The 13115-nt window shown below is 44.0% G+C and overlaps 1 protein-coding gene across 1 annotated transcript in view; it reads left to right on the forward strand.

The window, feature by feature from the left end:
- The window catches only part of heg1 (heart development protein with EGF-like domains 1), a 142506-nt gene that overhangs the window by 87041 nt on the left and 42350 nt on the right, over positions 1-13115 (forward strand). Inside the window, 2 exon segments of the mRNA XM_070875499.1 lie at positions 5322-5435; positions 6076-6198. Of these exon segments, the coding sequence (XP_070731600.1) occupies positions 5322-5435; positions 6076-6198 (237 nt within the window).

Consider the following 13115-nt stretch of genomic DNA (forward strand, 5'->3'; position numbering starts at 1 on the left):
TTTTCTTCATAGTCTGGAGGGTGTTAGCTCCTTGGGATGATATTGATATTCACAATGTAGCTACAGTGTTACTGATATGGTGCCAAACACAATACAATCGACTCCAGAAAATTGTATCCCTGATCCAAGCATAGAATTCCAATCTACCAAATCATTTCCCATTCACCCCTTTATATTCAATTCTGATCCAGACATAGCATTTACTTTGTCATCCTGATCCAAGTGTACAATCCTCCCTAGTTATTTGTGCTGCCATTACTTACGATTTAACATTGTCAGGAAGGCACTGCGGTGATTTTTCACGTACTAACACATTTTTAGACTGCACCCTACTTTGTCTTCTAAAGTGTTTATGAGGGGGCAGAGTCTTTTTTTGAAAAATGTTGAGTAAACAGATACATAGTGACATAAATCATGTCAAAGTAATGACAAAAGCAACCTGTGGCTCCTCTCCTTACCCAGCGACAGGTTTGTTAAACAGTTCCTAAATTCAGTTACTTTTTTAGCAGAATTCAAAATTTGCGTTGTTTACAGGAACAACAATCTGTATTTTTGGTTACTTTCATTTGGTTCAATTGGGGGAATATACTTTTATCTGGTTGTGTATACTGTTACATTATTGGAATATGCTGCAGCTTCCAAACTACTTCAGAATAATTCTGAGCCGCAACAAAAATCATCTTGGCTGAAAATGCTCAAAAATACTTAAATCTAAGTCACCAATTAAAATATTATAGTAGAGTTGTATTATTGCAAAGCTCCAAATGGTCAAGCTTTGCTATAATTTAAAAGAGTGAGCATGTATTTTTATCATTAAGTTAGGGAATAGTCTCAACTCCTGGGCTTTCCTGTGCACCTCTAGCACAGAGGATCCCACTGAGGTGATCCCAGCATTTATGTCGGGATCAAAGGTCCGTGGATTTTTAGGCCGAGTCTCTTTACTAAAGGAATATAATTTGGTGATAATAATATCAATGTATATACTCATTTAACCCTTAAATCACTAATCAACATTTGTTGCACCATACTCAAGAATTTGTTAGTATTAGAAAGTGTCCATTTTACTTTTTCACTAGTCAATAGATATTTGACCCATGCATAATTTGTCTTGGAAAACTAATCATGTTTATCAGGTTAACTATACCTGTACTACCAATTTAAAAAATAGATTTTAAAGGATCGCTGATTGTGCACTTTGATGAAAAAAGAGCGTAAGCAATAAGCTTAAAAATCAATAATTAATGAAAAAATTTTGCTGAAATAAATGAATTTTTAGATCTCTTTAAATCTATTTTAGTAATTATAATTGCTTGCAGTATATCAGCCAGAGGGCCAGCCTCAATTGCTGGTAACATTTCCTTGATCTTCCTCTGCAGAAAGTCAAACTACAGCTCATTGATCATCTCATTCACATTGTGCATCACATTTTAACCTTGGTACTTGAATATTAATGTTTTATTACTGGCTTGTTCATGTTCTGTGCTTGATAGAGTGAAGCCTGAGAGGATTCAGATTTTGTTTGTAATTTTAATTAGGAGTATTTTTTGCAATCTATCATATATCTTGTGAAAAACCTCAACAGATTTCACAAGCATCATCTGTAATTAAAACTGTAGCAAATGGCAAGAAAGGAGCATCACTATGAAAGTCCTGCCATGAACCAATAAATCAGCATCAAAACAATACTCAACAAAGTAGTTTCATGGGTCATCCTGCCATTGAGATGCTGGATGGAAGTTTTATTAACCAGGTTTTTTCAAGCTGAGCTGAAAAATACTTTGTGTTCCTGTCATAGGCAGATATGGCACAAGGATATCTTGGGAAAATAAACTCAAGATATGTAATATCCCTATGGATGACTTGACATAGAAACATAGAAATTTACAGTACAAAAGGAGGCCATTTTGGCCCATCGTGTCCGTGCCGGCCAACAAAGAGCCACACAGCCTTCGGTCAGCAGCCCTTGACTATCCACTGTTGGGATATTTTTAGTGTCTTCTGCCGTAAAGACTGATACAAAATATTTGTTCAGAGTTTCTGCCATCTCCATGTTCCCCATCACTAATTCTCCGGTCTTGCCCTCAAAGGAGCCAACATTTACTTTAGCCACTCTTTTCCTTTTTATATACCTGTTGAAACTCTTGCTATCTGTTTTTATATTCCATGCATTTCATCCAGGCCTGGGGACTTATCCACTTTCCAAGCTACTAATCCCCTTAATACCTCCTCTGTCATTATGTTTATTTCATCCAGAATTTCACACTCCACCTCGATAGCAGTATCTGCACTGCCCCTTTCCTTTGTGAAAACAGATGTAAAGTATTCATTAAGAAGCATACCCACATCTTCCACCTCCACAAAGATTACCCTCATGGTCTCTAATAGACCCTATGTTTTCTTTAGTTACCCTCTTGCTCTTAATATAGTTATAGAACATCTTTGGGTTTTCCTTGATTTTACTTGCCAAGAATTTTTCATGCTCTCTCTTAGTATTCCTAATATCCTTTTTAATTTCACCTCTGAACATTCTATATTCCTCCAGAGATTCTACAGTATTTAGTCGTCGGTAGATGACAAAAGTTTCCTTTTTTTTCTTTATCCTCCCTAGTCCCTAGACATCCAGGGAACTCTGGAATTGTTATTCCCATCCTTTTTCTTTAAGGGCACGTGCTTGGCCTGAGCCCACCGGATCTCTTCCTTGAATACCTCCCACTATTCCGACACTGATTTACCTTCAAGTAGCTGTTTCTAGTCCATTGTGGCTAAATCACTTCTCAACTTAGCAAAGTTAGCTTTTTCACAATTTGAGACTTTTATTCTTGGTCTAGCCTTGTCCTTATCCATAACTACCTTGAATCTGACTGAATTATGGTCACTGGCACACAAGTGCTCTCCTACTAATACCCCTTCAACCTGCCTAGTTTCATTCCCTGAAACTAAATCCAGAATCATCCCTCCCATGTTGGGCTTGTTACATACTGACTAAAAAAGTTCTCTTGAATGCATTTTAGGAACTCTGCACCCTTTATACCCTTCACTATATTTGTCCCAATCAATATTAGGATAGTTGAAATCCCCTACGATTATCGGCCTATGGTTTTTGGACCATGGAAATTTGCCTACATATTTGCTCTTCTATCTCCCTCCCACTATTTGCTAGTCGATAATACATGCCCGGCAGTTTGATCGCCGCTTTTTTATTTTTCAGTTCGACCCATATGGCCTCATTTGATGATCCCTCTAACATATCATCCCTCCTCACAGCTGTAATAATTTCTTTAATCAATACTGTTACCTTTTACCCCCCTCTCTATCCGACCTAAAAATCCTGTAACCAGGAATATTGAGCTGCCGAACCTGCCTCACTTTCAGCCATGTCTCTGTAATGGCTATAAAGTCATACTCCCAAGTGTCTACCTGTGCTCTCAGCTCATCCGCCTTATTCGCTATACTCCTTGCATTGAAGTATATGCCATTTAGTACAGGAAGACCTCCTTGATTACTACTTACTAACCCTTGTTTCCTCTGTCTTACAGATTCATTTTCTACATTCTAGCTTTCCAATTTCAGCATTATTCTCAGTTTCCCATCCCCCTGCCAAGCTAGTTTAAACTCTCGGCAACCGCACTAGCAAAACTTCCTGCGAGGAAATTGGTCCTGGCACTGTTGAGGTGCAACCCGTCTGGTTTGTACAGGTCACATCTTCCCCAAAAATGGTCCCAATGCCTCAGGAATTTGAAGCCCTCCCTTCTGCACCAACTCTCCGTCCCTCCTGCACGAACAAGGGTTAGGGACAGATGCAGTACTGGCTGGGATGTGATGGTGCACTGTCCTACATAAGAACATAAGAACATAAGAAATAGGAGCAGGAGTAGGCCACCTGGCTCTTCGAGCCTACTCCGCCATTTAATAAGATCATGGCTGATCTGATCATGGACTCAGCTCCACTTCCCTGCCCGTTCTCCATAACCCTTTATTACCTTATTGCTCAAAAATCTGTCTACCTCCGCCTTAAATATATTCAATGACCCAGCCTCCACAGCTCTCTGGGGCAGAGAATTCCATAGATTTACAACCCTGTGAGAGAAGAAATTCCTCCTCATCTGTTTTAAATGGGCGGCCCCTTATTCTGAGACTATGTTCCCTAGTTTTAGTTTCCCCTATGAGTGGCAATATCCTCTCTACATCCATCTTGTCGAGCCTTCTCATTATCTTACATGTTTCAGTAAGATCACCTCTCATTCTTCTGAACTCCAATGAGTATTGGTCCAACCTACTCAACCTATCTTCATAAGTTGACCCCCTCATCTCCGGAATCAACCTAGTGAACCTTCTCTGAACTGCCTCCAATGCAAGTATATCCTTCCTTAAATACGGAGACCAAAACTGTACGCAGTACTGTCCTACATGCTAGTGTCTCTTTTGCGAGGTGATCAGAAAGTGAGACGGCTGCAAAACCACGTAACAGCTGCAGCAACCAACTGACTCAAACCAGACCATCCTACGATATAATCAGGGTGAGACGAATGTGGTTTTACCAGAAAGTGTAGCAGAAGAAACTTCTGAGTACCCAGTTATCCTCAATATATATGAATGTGGCCAACAGGAGGACACAATTGTTAACTCTTACCTACTGCTGCTGAAGATTGCTGTGTATTTAACTCTGTGTCATTGCTGATTAAGAACATTCTCAAGCAATGGATTCTTATCTTTTTTTGGAGCAGACTCAAACTGCTAAAACTTCTTTTGTTGAGGACCATTTCCAACCACATCATCTGGGCTGAACTAGAACTTATGTTTCTCAAAATGAACATCAGAGGGCAACATTTAAATCAGTCCTTGGATCTGTACCATGATTCACTTTATGTTATCACCTTTCATGGTCCAATATAAACAATATCCTGAAACTGTTTGAGAAACTCTTTTATTCACAATATTGCTACTGATTGCTATCCATTTTGATATAATAATCTCAAGTTTCTGTTGCCAATCACATCCTATAGGGTTTATTTCATTATGGAAATGTTAATAAATACGATGTCTAGAAGTGTATTTGAAACAATCATTGGATATAAATACTCCGACACTATGCTGGAATAGCACTCAGTGAGAGAGAGCTGACGAAGCAATAGAGTAATCCTTGAGCGATATTGCCCTGCATTTTTTCAGCTTAAAATTCCGTGTTTAATCACTGAATCTTTCGTAGATGGCCAATTATGGCTCGAATGAGCTGATTGCTAATGTATTAGAACATATGCCACAGAACAAAAGGAGCACTAGTCAGTCAACTGGTAATAAGTTGTGTATTTCTTTTTAAACAGAGAATGTCTGCATCTCAAATCCTTGTCTTAATGGAGGTATTTGTGTCAACCATCGTAATAATAGCAAAAAGTGTGTATGCGCACCCAGCTGGCAGGGAGTGAACTGCAGCAAAGGTAATGCATTCTGCTGTGATCTATTGCCAAGACTTCTTGAAGCGATATATTACATTGCTAGCTCAACAATATTCCAACATTTGTCATTGATGTTACCAGTATGCTCTTTTTATCTGATCATTATTTTGCAAAACATTCCAAATTAACGGTGTTTGAGAAATTAAAATTTATGTTATCGCACAATGAATATTACATTTTTTTTAAATAAAAAGGTCATTTTATAGAAACCTTTTGCTCAAAGTAGCCCTGCTTCCCACCCCTTTTTATAGAGCAGTTAACTCTGTTACGCAATGATTGGTTTGGTGTAACACTGACAGGTGGTGTGGCAGGTCACCTGGCCCAACTTTGGTCACAGTCAAGGATACCAGAGGGGAGTGGAGAAAAAAAGGAATCTACTTCATATCCTCATGAGGGAAAAAATTAAAAGCAAAAAGCCATGTCACCAAATAAATTAGGAAATATTCAATTATTGGTTAATTATAGTATTGCATCTTCCTGTAAATCACAAATATTATCTTATTTTAGCTTGTTTTGTATTATTGTGTTATCAGTAACTATGCAATTAAATGTAACCTCCTTTCTTTAAACTTCCAAACTAGTTTTAATTTTTCCTTATTAATTAGTTCTTTTCTTTAAGCAGATGTAGATGAATGCCTTTCAAATCCATGTCCATCTCGGGCAAAATGTGTTAATAAGTTGGGCTCTTTCACCTGCAAGTGTTATCCAGGGTATTACCTTGAGAAGGGAACAAGATGTACTTTGGGTAAGAAAATAATTTGTCGCTCTGGCATGCAATGCATATATCTAACCTTGGCTTCTGACATTTGTTTAGCTTTAGTAGATAAGTTATTTTAATTTTGTAGAATTTAAATATTCCAATATTCCAACAAAACAGTATGTCATTTATGTTACAAGTATGCTTCGATCATTATTTTGCAAAACATTTCAAATTAAAGGTGTTTGAGAAATTCTCATGCAAGAGGTCTTGAAACTGCATAAGAAAATACTTACCTGTGCCTTGCCCTGACAATGCTCTCATTGATAGTTACCCCATTGTTATCCCCCTCAAGATACAATGTATCCAGACCATTGCAACATACATCCTTTTTCCCCACTCTTATCTTCACATCCTTGCTAATTTTCACTTGGGGCTTTCTGAGTCTCACTGGGCTTATTACAATTACTCCCCTTCATTTCCAAATCCATCCAAACTTTATGCCAAGCTTCTGCACTCTTTTCCAGCCCTATATTCATTGATTCACCTTCTACTCCTCCAACATCATGTTTGCCAGTCAATGTTTCATCTGCCCTTCCATAAACAGTTTTTTTTTCAGCCACCAGGAGGTGATTTTAATCCTACTCGCTCAGCATAAATCTGGTGGGTGGGCAGTTAAAAATCGCCCTGGCTCTTACCTGTCCAAAAGCCGCCATGATCGCAACATCTGCAATTTTAACCTACTCTTCTGAGCAGGCAACAAGGACATGCGCCCAGAGACAATGGGGTCTTTCTTTACATATGCACAAGCAGGGAATCCACCTGGAGTTAAAATCGGGGCTATATGACCCTGTACTTTGGAACTCTTGCCCAAATCCTCCACCTCATCACCACCCTCTCTGATTTCAAAAATCTTCTTAAAACACTTCTTTAATTGTGTTTTTCACAAGATACTTACCAGTGTTGGTCACTCTCTGCATGAAGAACTTCCTTAAATCAGTCCTAATGTTACTTTTTACTAGTTTGAATCTATTTCCCCTTGTCCAATTCCCACACTTTAGTTTAAAGTAGTATTCTGGAATAACCTTTTCCATACCATTTACTATCTTATTCACCTCTACAAAATCACCTCTCAGGTACCTCCTTATCAAGCTGAAAATCCCTAGGGGCTGAAATTGCCCCTTTGTGCAAGGCCTGTTGCTAACGGAGCGGTAATGAGTTAGCGCATGGGCACGGCAGCCACAATGATCTAGGTAGAATTGCCCACCTCTTTGCCGACAGCGCAATGGCTTAGCACCCTGCTCTGGTGCTGCTCCTCTGCACATGGCAATGATGATGTCATCACCGTGCGCATCGCCTCGTGACCGCCCCGGAAGTTAAATTGCTCCGCGCCCCTCTACCTATCGCTTGTCAATGCCAACAACAGCTTTTTCTGTCGCTTTCAAGTCAGGAAGCTGCAGTGCTAATGATATTTAAAGGCACGCTGTTGGACATTTTTTTTTGTTGGCCAAATTATTTTCTAGCTTGCAGCTATTTGAGGGCTCCACAACGCAATCCGGTGATCTTTCGAAACCGAAAAGGATACCACTCACTCAATGTGCAGTTGGTGTGCGACACCATACGCACAATAATGGCCATTAATGTCCACTATCCTGGCAACAGCCACGATGCCTTCATCCTGCATCAGACCGGTGTGCCAGCTCTGTTCCAGCCACCTAATGCAGCTCGCAGCTGGCTTCCCGGAGACGAGGGCTCCCACTATGCACCTGGCTCATGAGTCCCCTCCGCAACCCCACCACTCCTGCCCAGCACTCTTACAATGACAGTCATGCCGCCACCAGGAGCATCAGAGTGCCGAAGCAATGGTTCCGCTGCCTTGACCACTCAGGAGGAGTCCTGCAGTACTCACTTGACTAGGTGTCCCTATTCTTTGTCATCTGCTGCATGCTTCACAACCTGGCAATCATGAGGGCACAGCTATTGCACGAAGACAGCCATTGTACCTCAGGAGGACGAGGAGCTGCAGGACCAGGAGGAGGAGCTGCTGTTGGAGGGGACCGAGGAGCTGCAGGACCAGGAGGAGGAGGAGCTGCTGGAGGAGACCGAGGAGCTGCAGGAGGAGGCACAGCCAGCAGGCAAGATGCGCCGACACCGTCCCGATCATGTAAGGGAGGTCCAAGACCATCTCATAAGATCTCGGTTCTAATAAGATCCTTGCCCATTACCGCTTCCTTTGTGCCTCCCCATAAACACATCAATGAGCCCTTCCTTCCATACCACATGTCCAACACTGAAATAAGAGACAAGATCAAACAGTAAAGATGAAAATCAATATTTATGTGTAAAAAGTGCAACATTAACATAAAATATATCATTCACCCTTGTGCATCTCTTTATATCCCCTTTTACATCGACCTGCTCTACTACTATGCCACAGAGTGTCCCCTGTGGCTGCAGCATGGCTGGTGGAAGGCTGCTGTGTTTCTACGCCAGAGACTACAGATGGCCTTGTAGGACACCCTCGACCAGCACTGGGCCTGGAAGACCCGGCTTCAGGCTGAAGCACCTCAGGCTGGGCTCTGGCAGTCTGGGCTGACTGGATGACAGCCGTGGATAGTTGCAATGATGGAGTGGCAGTGGTGGGATCAGAAATGCTGACGTCCTGAGAGAGGACAGCAGGTTCCTGCTCCATTGACTCAGTGCCATTCCCCCGGGGCAGCACCTCTGCCTCCCCACCAGTCTGATAGAGCACAGAGTGCTGGGCTGCTGCGGCACCATGATGGACCCAGCGGCGATGGCAGCAGTCAGGGCTTGCATGGCATCATGCTGAGACTGCATGACATCACCAAGACATAGAGTGACATCATGCTGAGACTGCATAAGAGCAGTCTGAGCATCCATGCAAGGAACCATTGACTCTATTGCAGCACCAGACGTTGCGATGCTGCTGCCTGTGCCCCATTAGAAACTGCCACATCGTTCATGAGACGCGTTATGGGGTCTGGATCCACACTGTGTCTCTGGGAGTCCATCATCATCTGCACACTGGCAATGATGGGCTCCATGGTGTGCACAGAGCTGGCTACAATGTGGGAGATGGAATCCTCCATGCTTCTTGCCTCTTGCGACAGGCTCTCAGGCACCCTTGCCATTGCCCCATATCATGTCAGAGTGCATGACCATCACCCTTTGTTCAAACGCCTTCCCAATGAGGGCCTCATCTGAGTCCTGTGGAGCAGAACTCGCCCGCCATCTTGCTCTCCAGGGAGCTGGCTCCCAAGCTTGCCTTACCCCTTGATCCTGCTGCAGACCCCTCTCCTAAGCTCAACTGCAATGATCGCATCCTCCCAGTATCTGAGCTGGTGCGTGCGAGTGTGAGAAGCAGTGATGCGGTGCTTGCATCATCCTTCTCCTCCCCCTCCTCCCCCGGGTTGCCGGGGGTGGGGGGGAGGGGCTCAGGCACAGGCTGGGCCGTGGGCGGGGAATTGTCTGAAAACACAAATGGCACAAGAGTCACGTTAAAGTGAGGGAAGGGGTGCAGGCATGCAGGAAGAAAGGTGGTCAGAATGTGGAGTAGCTGAATGATAAGGCCTTCTGCTTTAAATGGAAGGTGGGATGTATTGTGTTCCTAACACAAATGAGACGGCATACAGGGAGGTGAAAGTAACAGTGACCTCAGTCTTTATTAAGACACTCCAGAGTGAGGAACAGGCCTTAGGGGCCGGCTTATATACCCTGCTCCCAAGGGATGCTGGGATCCCTTGGGACTTCAGGGAATGCGCTCCCTGGTGGTGGAACATGGGAGTGCATGCTTTACAGATACACAACATCACTTCCCCCCAAAGTCAAAGTGAAAACTATTTACAAAGTGAGGCGGTCGGGAGCCTTTCTTTCCCTGGTGGACCGCCTCGGTACAAATGTCTGTTCTGGTGTGTTGGCTGTGCCCTCGCTGGGCTGGTGTGTTGTTGGCCCTGTAGGGCTGCTGGGTGAGCCTGGCCTTGCTGGACTATTGTGCGTGATGTGTTCGATTTCCTGGTCTGGGGTGGTGTCGTTGATCCTTTGGGTGTGTGTTGTGGGCTTGAAAAAGGTGGTGTGTGCTGTGGGTTGTTCAGGGCAGTCTGTGAACCGCAGCCTCGTTTGGTCCAAGTGCTTTCTGCAAATTTGTCCATTGTCTAGTTTGACTACAAACACCCTACTCCCTTCTTTAGCTATCACCATGCCCGCGATCCACTTGGGACGATGTCCATAGTTTAGCACATACACAGGGTCACTCAGATCAATTTCCCATGACACAGTGGTTCGACCATCATTTACATTTTGTTGCTGCCGCCTGCTATCTACCTGATCATGCAGGTTGGGGTGAACCAGCGAGAGTCTGGTTTTAAGTGCCCTTTTCATGAGTAGCTCAGCCGGGGGCACTCCTGTGAGCGAGTGGGCCTCGTGCGGTAGCTGAGCAGTACTCGGGACAGGCGGGTTTGGAGTGAGCCTTCTGTAACTCGTTTAAGGCTCTGTTTGATTGTTTGTACTGCCTGCTCTGCCTGCCCATTGGAGGCTGGTTTAAATGGGGCCGAGATGACGTGTTTGATCCCATTGCGGGTCATGAATTCTTTAAATTCGGCACTGGTAAAACATGGCCCGTTGTCACTGACCAGTATGTCAGGCATGCTGTGGGTGGCAAACATGGCCCTCAGGCTTTCAATGGTGGCGGTGGCGGTGCTTCCCGACATTATTTCACATTCAATCCATTTTGAAAAAGTATCCACCACCACCAGGAACATTTTACCGAGAAACGGGCCCACATAGTCTACATGGATCCGCGATCATGGTCTGGAGGGCCAGGACCAAAACCTTAGTGGTGCCTCTCTGGGCGCGTTGCTCAACTGAGCACACACGCTGCATTGCTGTACACAGGACTCTAAGTCAGAGTCGATACTGGGCCACCACACGTGGGATCTGGCTATTGCTTTCATCATTACTATACCTGGGTGTGTGCTATGGAGATCTAAGATGAACGCCTCCCTGCCCTTGTTGGGTAGCACTATGCGGTTACCCCACAACAGGCAGTCTGCCTGAATGGACAGCTCATCCTTTCATAGAAACATAGAAACATAGAAAATAGGTGCAGGAGTAGGCCATCCGGCCCTTCGAGCCTGCACCACCATTCAATAAGATCATGGCTGATCATTCCTTCAGTACTCCGTTCCTACTTTCTCTCCATACCCCTTGATCCCTTTAGCCGCAAGGGCCATATCTAACTCCCTCTTGAATATATCCAATGGACTGGCATCAACAACTCTCTGCGGTAGGGAATTTCACAGGTTAACAACTCTCTGAGTAAAGAAGTTTCTCCTCATCTCAGTCCTAAATGGCTTACCCCTTATCCTTAGACTATGTCCCCTGGTTCTGGACTTCCCCAACATCGGAAACATCCTTCCTGTATCTAACCTGTCCAATCCCGTCAGAATTTTATATGTTTCTATGAGATCCCCTCTCATCCTTCTAAACTCCAGTGAATACAGGCCCAGTCGATCCAGTCTCTCCTCATATGTCAGTCCTGCCATCCCGGGAATCAGTCTGGTGAACCTTCGCTGCACTCCCTCAATAGCAAGAATGCCCTTCCTCAGATTAGGAGACCAAAACTCCTCCTGGTCTGTGAGCTGGCGCAGTTCAGGATCCCCCCCCACCTTCCCCCCACCCGCCCGTTTGCTGCTCCAGTCACCCCTGTGTTCCCTAACCATCATTGCTTCCTGGGCCACCAACATCTTGATTTTAAATTCTCATCCTCGTGTTCAAATCCTTTGCTCCTCCCTATCTCTGTAACCTCTGTAACATACCAAGAAGCCTATGTTCCTCCAATTCTGGCCACAGTTGTATCCCCCACTTCCTTTTCGCTGTGCTTTCATCTGTCTGGACCCTAAGATTTGGAATTCCCTCCCTAAAACCCCCCCACCTCTCTTTCCTTTAGGACTCTGCTTAAAACCTACCTCTTTGACCAAATATTTGGCCATCTGTCCTAATAGCTCCTTATGTGTCTCGGTGTTAACTTTTGTCTGATTTCCACTCCTGTGAAGCGCCTTGTGATGTTTTAATACAGTAAAGGTGCTATTTATATACAAGTTGTTTTGTTAACACCCCCAAAATTATGGGGAATGACTTACAGCCCTGTTCCAGTCATTGTTCTATCCACCACAATTTTCCCCATAGTAGATGGAGGGCCCTCCTGAGTCCTTTAAATTTGTAAATGGGGATCCTATGACTTACATTGGACCTCATTTGTCATTTTAAGATAATACTGGGCAGTCCAGCCACAGGTCGACTTTTACTGTATTTTTGTGAGGCCGGGGAGAATAGCAGAGGCTGCTCCAGGCTCCACTAAACCAACCTGGGTGGCAATCGCTCTAGCTTCCCCTCCCAAGGACCTACCTCCATCAAGGCCATCTGATATTGCAGCAGCCGAGAGCCAGTCGGCTGTCCCAAGGTGCTGGCCGAATGATATGGGCATCCCGCCAGAACTACAGGTTGCCGTTGAGCACACTCCACCTGCTAGCCACCTAAAGTCCACACCAGGGAAAAATCTACCCCTCTAAGTGGCACCAACAATGATCCACTCAGTACTTTGCCCCACTCCAATATTAACTAGTACCCATTGTTTTCTACCCTTCAGCCAATTGCTTATCTGTTCCCAGGTTTTCCCCTGAATCTCCCTTGGCATTGAGATTAACTAGTAACCTTCCACATGGAACTTTATCAGATGCCTTGTGCATTAACTTGGGCTGTCATTTCCTCAAAGAAATTGAGGTTGGTCAGACAGGATCTCCCCTTTCTAAAGCTGCGCTGACTGATGTTAATTAGGTTCTTATTGTACAGATTTTCTCCTGATAATCGATTCTAGCATTTTACATGAGATTCTGCCATCCTAACTTTTTTCGTCCCCTTTTTCATTCCTGGTTATTGTAAAGCATTTG

This window comes from Pristiophorus japonicus, chromosome 3 (genome assembly GCF_044704955.1).
Source record: "Pristiophorus japonicus isolate sPriJap1 chromosome 3, sPriJap1.hap1, whole genome shotgun sequence".
In the NCBI taxonomy this organism is placed as follows: Eukaryota; Metazoa; Chordata; class Chondrichthyes; family Pristiophoridae; genus Pristiophorus; species Pristiophorus japonicus.